This window comes from Neofelis nebulosa, chromosome 1 (genome assembly GCF_028018385.1).
Source record: "Neofelis nebulosa isolate mNeoNeb1 chromosome 1, mNeoNeb1.pri, whole genome shotgun sequence".
Taxonomy (NCBI): Eukaryota; Metazoa; Chordata; class Mammalia; order Carnivora; family Felidae; genus Neofelis; species Neofelis nebulosa.
In genome coordinates, this window is record NC_080782.1 from 70,076,064 (window position 1) to 70,091,344 (window position 15,281).

At 40.2% G+C, this 15,281-nt stretch overlaps 1 protein-coding gene across 2 annotated transcripts in view; it reads right to left on the minus strand.

Annotated features, from left to right (window-relative positions):
- Positions 1 to 302: 302 nt before the first annotated feature.
- Positions 303 to 15,281, minus strand: part of MAN2A1 (mannosidase alpha class 2A member 1) — a 167,627-nt gene continuing 152,648 nt past the window's right edge. For both annotated transcript variants that reach the window (XM_058725288.1, XM_058725294.1), the window contains exons 21-22: positions 4,697 to 4,807; positions 303 to 3,104 (exon numbers count right to left, since the gene is read on the minus strand). In XM_058725288.1, coding sequence (XP_058581271.1) covers positions 2,952 to 3,104; positions 4,697 to 4,807 — 264 coding nt within the window. In that variant the 3' untranslated portion in view covers positions 303 to 2,951. The remainder of the gene's footprint in view (positions 3,105 to 4,696; positions 4,808 to 15,281) is intronic.

Genomic DNA, 15,281 nt, shown 5'->3' on the forward strand with positions numbered 1-15,281 from the left:
TGGAATCTGACCAGCACCTGCCCCTCCAATTGGCTCAGAAAGCTCCACAGGTGCCATGTTGTTGAGAAGTTTCCTAGACTCCACACTCAGAGGTGACCCCTGACCCAGACTTGAAACTCACTACCACCCCTCTCTGCCACTTGCTCTCTAAAACTATCTTTTCTAACTGGAATTGGGCTGAAGATAGAGTGATTCGTTCTTAAAGAAACAAAGAACAGATAGATCCTCACTGCTCCATCTTTCCCCTCAAAATGTATTCATACAGGTTGCTTACAAAATAAGAACCACTCTAGAGGACCAGGTACATGGTAAGATTTATCTTTTATTAGAGATCTTATATTACATATTCCCAAAAAGATATAAAATCTTCCAAGAGAAAAATATCAAAACCTATTTGATTCCAAGGTAAGCAACATAATCAAAATGAAAGCAGAGACTTTCTTCCAGACAAAGGAATGTAAAAACATTTCGGCACAAGTACAACAAAGACATGGGCAGGTAATTACAACGATTCACCACACGTTTTATAGCATTTTATTTTAATCAGTATTTGAAGAAAACAAGGATGCGGAGTTCTCAAACATGGCAGGTATAAGCTCAAGTTAAAATTAAAAAAAAAAAAAAAGCTCATAGAAAGGAATGAACTACTTGACCAACGGAACACTGTGATAACCAATATAATAAAACTGAAGCAAACAAATATGCCACTGAGATCACAACCGAAGTGTGTGGTTTTTAGTGGGTGCTGGAGACACTGAATTATTTAATCAGTTCTTGACCACAACCCAAAGCAAAAGCATCCTCTGTTCATATCCCTGATGATTTATTCTAAAAATAAAAAGCAGAACCTTGCTGGTTTAAAGAGAATTTCTGCTTTACCTGTGAACGGCTGGTGGTAACACACACTGAAGGCCTGCCTGATGTGGGAGAGACCCATCTTACCCAACCAGGGGTGGCAAAACCACGGTTATTGCATCAAGATTTTTTATGTCAACTGATCAGAATTTCCAGAACGATTAAGCACACCCACTTAACCACAGAACACAGTGAACTCCCAAAGAAGGTTGCACATTTAAGATGCAACGCAAACACTGATCTTGTTCCTGGGATTTGCTTCCAGCAATCCTAACATTGGCAGATGTCCACAAAAAGGAAGTGGTGTTTTTGTTTTCTTTTAGTTGTTTATCCCCCAAAGTGAGGAAGGAAACATACAGTACACGTTTATTGCATGAAATTACTCCCTTGTAATATCTTTATCAACACTAGTATTGTTTCCTTAGTTATTAAAGGTGAAAAAAGTTTATGAATTTCACATAACTTAACAATAATCTTAGGAGCTGCATCTTGGTTAAAAAAAAAAAAAATCCAGATGATAATCGGACTACCCGGCGAAACAGAAATTAGGTTTTAACTTCTCTATAATGACGTTGGGATGGCAGGAGGTGAAAGGAAGTTTAAAGTCAGATAATTATTAGGTAACACAAAGAGAGTTTTCAAAAGTGTATATACTCAAAGAATCCTTTCTATCTTAAAATCAAATACGCTAAATGTTGCTAGTGTGGCTTTTATTTTAATGTCACGTTAGCAATGATCCCAAAATAAATTTTATCAAAAGTATTGTAATGGCACATGGGCTTGGAACTTCACTTTGAGGTTAGCATGTACACAAATTTGGAATTCAATGAACAAACATGTTCTTTAATAAGATAAATCATGATGAGCTACATATAAATGGGTTTCAAAACAGGGTCCCTTTTAAAGCATTCTCTCTTCCATAGGGTTACCTCCTGTGAAATGGAAACCGCGTATGGATTTTGCAGGTTACAAAATCCTTGCTTCGAGCTGCAGTCTTCTTGGCAGCAGCATATTTTAATAAACAGTATTTTTCTTGTTTTCTGACATCTCAGTACATTCAAATAGTCAAGATGTTTAGAATAACATCACCACAAATTTAATGAAACAGATCAGAATGTGGCCAGCATCGTCAGTCAGGCAAAAATGATACACTTTATGTGTCATAGAAAGTACCCACCTTCTCCCCCGCCCCCTCCACCTTCCCCCCTTCCCCTAACAGGAATATGGACACCAAAGGATTTAACAAGACTTATAAAAAAATAAGGCACATTTATTTTGATATGGTTATTTTTAAAATAGAAAACCCCTCTCAGAACATCTGTATTCAAATGAGCTGTGTAAAAAGACACCTTGTGGTACCTAAAATAGGTTATGGTACCTATGGAATTGCTTCTTCTATTTTAGTGACAATGGAATAAATTGCACCTATCCCACATTGTCAAGTAATGAAAATATGCCTCTTTTCTACTACTGAATGATTCAAAATCTGGTATTTCTGGAAATACTTACAAAGGGTGAGAAGGGAGGGGTTAAGTGGTACATTAGAAAAAGGTATGAAGATCAACTCTGTATACGTATCATAAGGGTTGATGGATTGCACTTTGCCACATATTTCAATACACGAAAATTTTCTAATGTGTATGAATGATTGCAACCGTTTTGGCCATTAGCTATTACTCACCAGTTTTTTGTTCCATTTTGGTGAAAATGGGCATTGTTGTAAAACTAATGAAGGATCGGCAACATGAATACTTATAGCAACCTCTTCACAACCCCCAACACAGATATAATTAGTTAGCATTTAACCTGAGATACAATCTGTTGAGAGGCTGTTTTAGACATATCTTCATTTGTTGTTGCATCAATTCATACTGATGGTGGTGGTTCATGGATGGAACTTTAAAAAAAAAAAAAAACATTGGCTATAGCATGGCTTTCTTTTTTTTCTTTCTGTACTGGTAAAAAAAAATAGTAATAATCACAGAATTCATGTTCTCACAGTAGCCAGAAGCTAAAATAATGTGCTTCCTTATTGCACGTCAAACCAAGAAGTGTATAAAAGACAATGCTTCCCAATCCAAATTTGAAAGCCAGGTTCATCTCAACTGGATTCGGAATGTGCTGATTTCCATGGGACTCAAACTGATCTCACTTATATTTCGGGCATCTGGAGGTGAATGCATCAAGGATAACGAGGAAGGTATAAGACTTGAGACCGTGAACATGTTAAAAAGCTTCTGTACCAAAATCTAGAAAGTAAACGATAAAAAAAAGTTGCACAGTTAGGTCTACTTTGAAGAAAGATTAGTAGCTCATCTATATATTCAGTAGAAAACAGTATGAGAGTGAAATTGCATTTAAAGATTCCTTTTAATGATTAAAAGGGGAAGGGGAAGGAGATTCAATACTCCTGTGCATGTTTGGACACACAGACCATCCCAGAAGCGAGGAGAGGGCAGTTCGTTCTCCAGTCCTCTTCTGTATTTCTTGAGAATTTATCATGTGCAGGGGGCACTTTTTCAATAAAAGAAAAAAAAAAAACATCTATGGGCCAGCAAGCTTTAAAAACATCTGTATCCTCTTTACTCAACACTTAACACCTAACAGTGTGGTTCTTCCTGTTCCAAAAGAGCTGAGAGAAAGGACACAGGCCCACTACAAGGGACGTGCATCAGGTCAGCAAGTCACATTTTCAGGGTGGGAAGACTACTGGGAAAAGTGCTACCAGCACCCCAAGCAGGTTATCCTAATAGGTATCTCCGGATGGTAAATCCCCTTAAGACTTGATGTCTTAATGTGTAAATACAAATGCTCACACCAAATATACTTATGTCATCAGTAATAAGGTAAAGTATAAACATAATGAAAAAAAAAAATCAGTGCTTTCTCCACACCAACTCCATACAGGGCATGGTACAAGAAATGGAGAAGCTTACTGCTTAAGTGGATTTTAACCCCCTACCATATTTTCTTTTCTTTTCAGATCCTACGCACATCCTAATTTGTAGGGTTGAAACTGAATCACTTGAGTCTGATCTGCAGGGTATCTGTGAGGTTTCGGGGAAGAGCTGGGTGAGCTGAGCTGCCCTCTGGGGCAGACCTGCCTGTGTGCTAGGACCTGTTCAAATGTCTTCTTTGAGCACAGCCTGATCAGAGCCAGAGGCAGAACTCTGGAGGTTCATTTCCTTCCAAGGAGGCTTGATGGAACTATCAGCAACAACAGCTTTTAAAAAAAAAACCTAAAAAATGAGCAGCCAGCAAGTCAGCCTGGGGACCTGTTCGGCCTGCCCAGTACAGACCCACATGCAAATCTGGCTTAATCAGGAGATCTAGACCTGCATTTTCCCCTGGGGAAACTACTGACTGGAGCTAAGTAAGGCTGCTTCAGGGCAGTGGTTAAACTACCCGAATGGCCACAATGTCACTGCTTTCTGCTGCTTCCCTACTGATACTCCACCCTGCTTCAGTTATTATAAAACGTGCCTTGGCCCCTCTAAGACTTCACTGAAATAGATCCTACATGAGTATGTCTGAGAGAAGAGGAAATATGGTGGGGGGGGGGGGGTGCGCTGCAGGGAAGAAGATGCTTTGCTGGTTAGCAACGGAAGGCTTAAGAATGGATTAGAGTGTCATCTCCAAACATAAATGTGTTCCAGCCATGCATGTTGATGTTGACAAGGAGAAGAGACTGAAGGTTGGGAAAGTGCTTTCTTAAGATAGAAAGACTTGAGTTAATTATAGCAGCTGAGGGGAACGAGTCAGTGAAGAGGCGAGGTACATCTCACTGTCAAGGATTTCAAAGTGCACTAACTCAACAAGCAAAAGTAACTTTTTAGCTCACCTTTCCCTGGGTGGTGGAACAAAGCAGCCCTGTGTCTCTGCTAGAGAAGCGGCAGTCAAACCCCTTCCTGTGGAGGATCAAGGCTGCTTCATCAGAATGCTTGCCATCCACCTGCAAATGAGGAGAGGAGAGGGCCAACATGCCCCAGTGACATTGAGGCAAATACTGACACCACTGTATACTCCACTGGCTTGAAGTCAGCGCCCCCAAACCACAAAAGCTTGATTTAGTGGGTAAGCTACGGAAATTCGTTTCCCTTCAGGTCCCATGTTCACTGTGCCTTTCCACCTGCTACACCCCCTCTACCTTCCCCATGAGGAGTCAAGAGACATTACATTTTAAGTCTTCTTGTTAAGTCACCTCACGTTTTGGTTTCCTCCATAGTTCCTGAGGACTTGGGTATCCCTTTCGTCCACATGTTACTGTTTCATAAAAGTTTCTTCAAATAAAGCATTTAATTTTTATTTACTTAGTTTTAACATATACTTTGGTTGAATCATGTGTACCTGAATTTAGTCCTTATCTGGCCACTGAATGATGTATCATCCACCTCAGAACTGAAACACACTTTTTTATTGAATGCTAATTTTTGCTAATTGCATTAACATTTTTAATCTTTAATGCATTGGTTCATTATTTTTATATAAAAGACATTTAAATTGAATTAGTTATGCTTATCACTTGCTAGGCCAACCACATTTATTAGCTTGATGTATCATTTAAACTCACATTACAGAAGCTATTCTTCTTGTGCAGGCCAAGAGAAAAATACTAAACATGACAAGTCAGCTACAGGGATCAAGATACACTTTCTTGCAATAAAATGTCTTGCATCCATTTAAGTAAGGATGCCACGAGTGCTCTATTTTATGATTTTCTTAATACATTTTACATTTCCTAAAGGAAGAAGATGCTTGTATAATAAGCAAAACAAATTAAAAAATCCTTGGAAGAATTAAGAAGTGTTCGGCTACTCAAAGGAGTGGAGTATGTTGAGTACCGACCCCATGATGAAAATGATCCCCTTTTCAAGTCTGTGGCCACAGATATGAATATGCCCATGTTCTTAATCATCCTCACTAGGGGATACAATTTTTAACTGTGCCATAGAGACATCTTTTCTGAAGAGCTGCCAGCGTTCTCACCACTGATTTGACTTTAATGTGCCTGAACAATTTAAAGCTGTCCTCACCTCAGATTCTTGGCTGGAATAACCTATTTTATGACATTTCACACTGTTATTTTGCAGTGGTACTGCTAAGATTTTGTTTGAAGGGAGACAAAAAAGTCATTTAAGGAATTCTGAGTCATCACGGGACGAACATGATAATCATAGCAAGTTTAAATCATATGATAAAGATTCCTAATACAATTTCAAAAAATTTCACTCAGTTCCAAAATAGCAGGAAAACAGCACAGTCAGAAAATACTTCATTTAGCATATACATAAGGTCTCCAGAAGAATAACAAAGAGAATTCTCTCCTGTGCCAATTGTACAGCCTTGGAATATCACTTACCACCTAAGCATCAGTTTCCTTATCTGTAAAATGGAGCTAATACAGGACTACCTTCTTCATTGACTCATGGTACATATTAAGCCACTGGAAATACTACGTATGGTGGCTTAGCTTTTAAGACAGAATGTGTTGGTGCAGAAGCTGTAGAAAGTGGGTCAGAACCTGGGGTGGGAGTCAGACAGCTCGAGATCTAGATCCTAGCTCTGCAATTTACTAGCTGCTTTTAGCAAAACCCCGTTTTCTTTTACCATAAAATGGAGATGAAATGAAATTCAGCTGTTTAACGGGGACTCAGCTCAGTGTCTGTAGCATAGGAAGCCCTCAGTACATTTTAGCTATTATTATTTCTATCAATACAATCAAATAATTATTGGTGATTATTTTAATAATAGCTACAAATTAAACGATACTCTCATTTAACTTCTTATTCATAAATTTTCTTTACTGACATCATAACTCTGTAGCTTAGGAATCGGAGACCGTCCAAATTATACATAAAACAATTATGCATCAAAATCATAACGAAGTCCCAATTCAGACTCACTGATTAGATGGTTTATTGATGAGACTCTTTTTTTAAAATGTTTATTTTTGAGAGCGGACAGGCAGACAGAGAAGGAGGCAGAGAAAATCCCAAGCAGGCTCCACGCTGTCAGTGCAGAGCCCAGCGTGGGGCCCGAACTCATTAAACCTGAGATCATGACCTGAGCCGAAATCGAGTCGGGATGCTCAACCAACTGAGCCATCCAGGCTCCCCTGATGAGACTGTTTTAAAAGCACCTATCACTGGGGTGCCTGGGTGGCTCAGTCGGTTCAGAGTCCAACTCTTAATTGTGGCTCAGGTCACGATCCCAGAGTCGTGGAATCAAGTCCTGTTTTGGGCTCTGCACTGAGTGTAGAGCCTGCTTAATACTCTATCTCTCTTCCTGTGCCCCTCTCTCCCATTTGCACACTCTCTAAAATAAAAATAAAAATAAAATGAAATAAAATAAAATAATAAAATGAAATAAATGCACATATCACTATAACCTAAAGCTTTGGCCATTTTAATTCACTAGATCATCCATACAAAACCATCTGACAGCAGGTTTTGCTAAAATTCCTGCAACACATTTGCCCTCGAAATAATGAATGTGTGTATAAGGCCTTTAGCAGACTGGAAGTGACAAATAATAATAATAACAATAAGGAAGGGAAACATCATCTTTGGAATTTTACCATTAATTTTACAAGAGATTTAAACAATACAAAAGTAGAGATTAAAGTACTGAAAAGTAATTTTCATTGATGGGAAAAAAAGTTACACTTTCTCTCAAAACTAAAACTGCACCACTTTTGTTTAAGGGCTAGCATACCAACTAAAATAGCAATCATCTTGTCCAAGTTTTTAAAAATTAAATATTCATGAAAGTATCAGTTTTCAAGCAAAAATACCTGAAGCAAAGCAGCAGTTTTTCAGTTTCAAAGTCTGTCTCATCATTTTATTTCCAAGAAAACTGTTTTTCAAAGTAGGGAAACTGTGAATTTAACTTGAATATGCATGCAAGAAAACAGATACTTTCACAAAAAAAGATACTGTACGCTCAAGGGGAGTAAACAGACTCAAAATACCTGCTTTTATATTCATTAATATATTGGGACTACCTGGATCTCAGGAAAAAAAGGGATGGGGGTTAAGTGAAGGAAATTTACAAATTTTCAAATTGTGCCAAGAGCTTCAAATTAAGTGTCTTCGTAAAACAGCTCAGATCACGGTTGAGGCTGACTCCCTTCAGGAAGGCTTGGGCGTTCTGCAGTCACTTGGAAAATCCACTGCAGAACTCACTTCAGGGGATAAACTGACCTGTGGCTCTGGTCTAGGCAGGGCCTGCGAGGTTTCTCAGGCCACCGGGGGGAGTGGAGAGAAGATGGTCTGGCTTGCAGAACAAAGCCATCGAGGTTAGAAAAAGCTCAATCAGAGGCAAGGTTTGCTTTGGTCCCATCCAAGAACCAGTCATGTGTCTGGGAATACATCATTGAACCTCCAAGAACTTAGAAAACTTGCTGAGACCCGTGAAGCACCCCTTTGGGGATCAGGCGCAACCACAGTGACCTTAACAGTAATTGTCACTAACACTTTTTTTTTTTTAAGTTTATTTGTTTACTTTGAAAGAGTAAGAGACCGTGCAGGTGGGGAGAGGCAGAGAGAGGGAGCGAGAATCCCAACCAAGCTCCGCACTGTCAGCACAGAACCTGATGTGGGGCCTGAACCCATGAAACTATGAAATCATGACCTGAGCCACAAACCAAGAGTTGGATGCTTAACCGACTGAGCCACCCAGGCACCCCTGCAGCTAACACTTTTTGAGCACTTGTTGTGAGCATGACCCTGTAGAGAATACTCTTCATGGATAAACTCATCTCATGTCACAAAAGCCTCTGGAATAGTTGAGGTGGTATACAAGTTTGTGTTACTACATTTAAATGCACAGGAATACCCCTATCACAAAGCATCTCCTCTTATACTCCAATAGCAATGATCACTAATTGACCCAACACGCGTCCGTCAGGAGGCTTCCCACAAATGACTGGTAGATCCTTCTAAGCATGTCCCATAATTATGGGGTAGTCACTGAAAAACAGGCAGTGTTCCTCAACATTTTAAGCACTACTGCTCCCCTTCTGTTCTCAAGTAAGAGGCAGTCTAAGTGTCTGGGTGAGGATCCAGAGTCACACATGCTGGGATGTGTCTCCCAGCATATCATTTACTGGCTGTGTGACCTGGGTAAGTTACCTACCATCTTCAGGTCAGCTAGTTTCCTCTTCTGTAACAGGGGCGCAATATTGCCTATCTTCATAGAACTGTTGGGAGAGCTGAATATAAAGAAAATACTCGGCCCAACGCCTGGCACATAGACAATTTCAGGTGTGTTATTAATAAATGCTCAGCTTTTTCAAAAAATACATGAGGAATACAAGTTAAAGTGATATCAAGATTTACTTTGGGAGTGAACTTCAGCCTCCAATTTATATATTAAAAAAAAACCATTGGGGTGCCTGGGAGGTGGCTCAGTCAGTTAAGCGGCCAAGTTCGGCTCAGGTCATGATCTTACCGTTCGAGCCCCACGTCAGGCTCTGTGCTGACAGCTCAGAGCCTTGAGCCTGCTTCCGATTCTGTGTCTCCCTGTCTCTGTCCGCCCCTCCCCTGCTCATGCTCTGCCTCTCCCTCTATCTCAAAATAATACACATTAAGAAAAAAAAGGGCCAACATTTTAATTTCACTTTTAGTAACAATTACAACTGCTCATGACTGAACTATCACCATTGAGAAACTTCATTTGTCAAGCACTCAGTGCTTACTACATGCCAGATACTATTCTAAACGCTTCACAACCATTAACTCATTTAATCCTTAGAACATCTCTAAGGGTGGGTACCGTTATCATTGCCATGTTGCTAATGAGGCAAGTGGGAGAATAATGTGACTTGCGCTAAGTCACTTGGCCAGTAATAGAGGGGATACACTCCAAAAAGGTGGTTTGATTCCAAAGTGCATTTAACAGCTTCTTTCTCTTTCTTGCCTTTGCTCTAGCTATGGATTGGTGCCCACAGCTAGCTAGGAGAGAAAAGAGGAAGACTACTTTTGATGTAATATAAGAAAAGCCTAAAACCTGAAGGGGCTCACTCTTTGATTTGAAGTTAGAAAAAGGGAGTACTGGGGTGATTGGGTGCCTAAGTCAGTTGAGCATCTGACTTCGGCTCAGGTCATGATCTCATGGTTCATGGGAGATCAGGTCATGATCTCATGGTTCAGCCCTCCATTGGGCTCACTGCTGTCAGCCTGTCAGCACAGAGCCCACTTCAGATCCTCTGTCCCTCTCTGTCCCCCCTGTCCTTCTGTCTCTCTGCCCCTCCCCTGCTGTCTCTCTCTCCAAAAAATAAATAAAAACAGTAAGAAAATATTATTAACAGAAAAAAAGGAGTATTTATTCAATGGTTCCAGTAGCACTAAAACCATGATTTATCAAAAGAGGTATCAGTTCAGTAAGTAAGGATTAGAGACTGTCGTTTCTATCCATCCACAGCCTGCCTACCCATCACCCATCCATTCTTCCCATTATAAACAGGATTTAAGGCCATTCTGAAAACGATACATGCACATGGCACATGGCAGTCCCTCATAAGAAAAGGATGTTCTTTGATGTTCCTTTATCAAAATGGATGAGAGCTCAAAATATAGAGCTGTGCTCTTCTTGTCTCACACCAAAAGAAACTTGTTTGCTCATTAATGATGTGAGGTTCACAGATCAGTAAACTTCTGGAAACTGTAATAAACATTATGTATGTACCTTTTTTTTTTTTTTTTTTTTTTTTTTTTTTTGTGGAAGAGAGAAAGCCATAACTTTGACTAAATTCTCCAAAAGAAATGTGTCCCCACCCTCCACAAAGAATGTCTAAAATAAATAGAGCTTAAGGCATGGCTGAACACCTGGTGGGAAAATTTCTCCAACCTGCCCAGATTCCTCCAAAATGCCTACCAACACCCATCTTTCAGTGTATTCTGGCAACTGGAAAGGTTAGAAAATTGCACGCTGCATTTTCAGTGCTGAGACAGGAAATAACCAGTAGAAATTCATTTTCCAGGGCATTCATTAAAATGTCCAATAACAGTTATCCTTTTTTGATCAACAAGATAAGATGACAAAAAGAAAGGGGAAGGTGAATGACTGACTGTTCTTAGATATGTACAACAAAAGAAATTTTCTCCACAATTTTCACCTTTCCAGAAGTCAGGGAGATTAATAAAGTACTAATCAATTCTTGTAAGAAAGGCAAAAGGAAGTAAAAACCTTAAACTGCTTCTTAGAAGAAAAGGGGGCAGTGTAAACAAGAGAAAAATCTTATTCAGTAAGTGGTGCTGATGTGTAAATGACTGCTGAACTATTTGCAAGAAACAGTTCAGCACAAACCAAACTAAAATGCCATAGAGAACAGAGTTAAATGTAATGTGGATATAAAGATAACATATCTATAAATGAATTAAATAAAAATATACCTGAACATAAAAGCAGTGGGGGAAAAAAAACCTGAACAACGTATCTTTCGTTGTTCACCTAATTAAACAGCTTCATCAAGTCCCTTCTGGTCCCTAGAATGTCAGCATTCTAGGCTGAACCTATCACTCCAGCCTAAAGAACCCTGACCCCTGATCTGTCACCCTTCCCCTCCCTGCCCCCTGGTGAGAGTCTCCCAGCATCCTCTCTACCAAGACTCCCTTCTCTGTTAATCAATAGGCTTTCCTGACAGCATGGGTTTCCTGTTTGGTGCATTTCAGTGATGTTCCTCTTCCCCAGTTTTCAAGCCTTTAGAGAATCTTCTTTTTAATATCTCAAGCTTTTGATAGTACAAGAAAAGGAGGTTGATAAAGAGAAGGGAGCTGGACGATGAACCTACAGAATGAGAAGGCTAACAGTTACACTCCCAGACAACATTCCCAGACAGGAGTGCGCGGGGGTGCTCAGCATGCTGGGAGGCAGGGTTTTAATAGATGTTTGCGCCTATCTTCACAACTCCAAATATATGACACATAGTTTTTTCCAAAAGCATATATCAAGTATAAAAGCAAGATATACTTTTACAAAAACATACATTCATCTACCAATATAGACCAATTCCTGAAAAACTGGACTTTGAGGAACAGATTGCTGACTCTTAAATAAAAGTCAAACACTACCCTCTGAGACCCTGTGCAGCACCCAGATTCAGAAAACCTGGATGTGGGTCCTAATTCTGATATTTACTGCTGGGTAATTTTATCTTAGTTATATAATTTCTTATTTATTTATTCTGAGAGAGAGAGCGAGCACGCATGCACAAGAGACAGAATCCATGCTCTATGCAGAGCCTGATGTGGAGCTCAATCCCACGAACTCTGAGATCATGATCTGAGCTGAAATCAAGGGTCGGATGCTTAACTGACTGAGCCACCCAGGCACCCCTAATCTCTAATTCTTACTTTCCCAATTTAGTAAATGGAGATAATAGCAAGGACTAGACACATGAGGAGAGTTTTTAAAAATTAGTAATTCCTAAGTTCTCCACACCACACCTACAGAGTCAGAATATTAGAGATGGGGAAACCTGTAAAAATCTCTATTTGAAAATCTCCCTGGTACGATCTGTATACAATGACAATAACCACCTGGGTGGATTAGCACATCTCTAGACCCTACCTTGCCTCTCTCACCATTGCGTGAGCCCATAATCATTTTCTCAATGAGAAGTCAAGAAGACCAAGTGAGGTGTAGAATTGAAAGAAACTTCAGACAGTGGCCTGGGGAATGGGCAAGTAGGAACATCCTCTATCACACTGCCAATGAGGAAGTTAGGCAGGCAAAAAGGTGTGACTCCATCACGTCAAGGTGGTTCTCAGACCCATTTCTCATGGAAATACTGTGAGGTGGTAGGTAGGAAAATGCTTACTTAGATACTAGACCTCTGGTCTTGCTTGGAACCCAATGGCTATGCTGACATTACTTCAATGGGAAAAATGCTGTGCTATCTCTAAAGGAACAATTCATTATCGTATGCTGGGAGTTGCCAGAACACAAAAACAGGAACACAATAGAAAATGTTGAGGTCTGGCTTCTGGATTTCTTCACTGAGTCATTTTTGTCTTCTTTTAGTGTAACCATGGAATTACACTTGATACATTTTAAGCACCAAGCATTCATTGAATCAGTATCTGCATCAGGCTTCTTTCAAAGATTATTTTCCTATTATTAGAGCTTAGGGGACAGACAGCAACTCTTTAAAGAAGTGATTTTGAATGGACAAATCAATCCCCTAGGATTACTAGTATGATTTTATGTCTGTCTGTCCGTCTGTCTGTCTATCTATCTATCTATCTATCTATCTTGAGCATGAGCTGGGGAGGGACAGAGAGAAAGGGAGAGAAAGAATCCCAATCTATCTATCTATCTATCTTGAGCATGAGCTGGGGAGGGACAGAGAGAAAGGGAGAGAAAGAATCCCAACCAGGCTCCACACCGTCAGCACAGAGCCTGACATGGGACTTGAACTCATGACTCATGAGATCAAGACCTGAGCTGAAATCAACAGTTGGATGCTTAACCGACTGAGCCACCCAGGCACCCCATGAGTAAGCTTTTAAACAACTGCTAGAAATCTGTGCTAAGAATCAAAGACCAACACAGGAACTGGCACCAAGTGATATGATAATGCAAGGCAGACCTAAATACTTAGTTCTGATCATGTGCCAGCATAGTAGTTATAGTTAAACATGAGCATTTCAGTGTTTATTCTTCCTGGTCAAATTGTTAAATTGCTTTCTATTCCCTCTGCTAAAACCCTACCTTGCACTTGAGCTGGCAAGTACGGTAAGCATCATTAGGATAATAATGTATGTTTACAAAACACTTCTGTTTTCAAAGGGCTTTCACAGCATTATTTTATCTGTTTCTCACAACAGACCTGAAGCAGGCATATCTCACATCGGTCTCATTTTATAAAGGGTAGCTGAGTCAGCACTCAGCCAGCAATCCAGGAAAGGTGGTGGTCCACCTGTCCACAGGTGAGAAGATCAAGGGAAGCTAGGTGGATATAGTGAGTGGAGGCCAGACCCTAGAAGGTCTGAATGCTCAAGGGTCTGAACCAAATGGGTAGCAATGGAATTTTTCATCTGGGAAGTGATGAGGTTTGTATGACAGGAAGATAGGCAATAAACAGGAAGAATGAAAGGAGCAGGTAACCATAAAAAAGAGGTGATCTGGAAAACAAGTGACGGCCCCTCATTGGAGAGGATTAAACCTTCCTCTTACTGACTGCAGTCAGCTGGAACCGCTTCCAGGAAACAATCATGGAGAGGGTCATCTGGAAACAGGCTAAGGAACAGTGGTCACCATGTGCCCCAGACGTCCTCAGGCTTAGGTTGCTCTACCATCCATACCTAGATGTGGCAACCTGAGGCTCAGGGGCTTTGTTCCCCCCCCCCCCCTCCCCATTCTACCCATTCATTCCCTTTAGCACATGAACTGACAGGTAAACTCAGGAAGGCTACCATCTCTGGTGTGTCCTTTCCGTGACTTGAAAAGTAGACCCACAAGAGACTGTAGCAGAACACTAGAAAGAACACTCATTTAAGATTTGCTCAATCAGCAAATTGTTACTGAGCCCTTACTATGTGCAGGCACTCTTTTAGGCAATAAGATGCAGCAAGGAATTAAAGAAAAGGTCAGCTCATGTGGAGCTTCTATTTTCACCACATCATCTGCCTTCAGCCTTCATACTTTCTCTTAACTCTTCCGGGACCACTCTACCCCCAGAAATCTGCACGAGTCTCTTATTCTCTAACTTCCTGCACATTTTTACTCCATTATCATCTTTTCTGCAAGGTCCTCTGCCAACCACACTCTGCCAACTTGCATCATCATCTAGAATTGCCTTTCCCTTCTCTGTTTTCCTCCTTAACATGTATTACCATCTAATACGTTATGTCTCTCTTAGTTTATCTTCTTTATTTTTCTGCTCCCACCAGAATCCACGCTCCAGAAAGGCAGGGGTTATTTTCTGTTTTGCTCATGATTGTATGCCTTTAGCTGTAACTGGCACATAGCAGGCCAGGCATGAAGTACATCCTGCAGGTTTGCTCTCACGATCAGACAAGCCTTTGACATACAGAGATATACACGCAGGCCTCTTGCATTCACTTGTATTCGTTATTATAAGTCATATGTATATTCCTACATAATTAGGCGTAAGTACCTTATCTTGGTCATACAATTTAAAAAGCCCTAAGTGTCCAAATTTGCACGCATTTATCCTTACTTTACTTGGTTTGCTTTAGTTCTTTGTTCTTAAACTAAACGTTTTTCTCTTCTTATGTTGTCTTCAAACATGAACACTCTCTCCTTTTCATACTCTGGCCATATATTTCCTACGGAATCCCTGAACACTTACTATTTCCAACTAGGCATATGCCAGCTCACAATATCAAAACAGCTCTCCAAAAGATAAAGATGATGTCAAACGTCTAATTTTTTATTGATATGTAATCTCTGACTTTAGG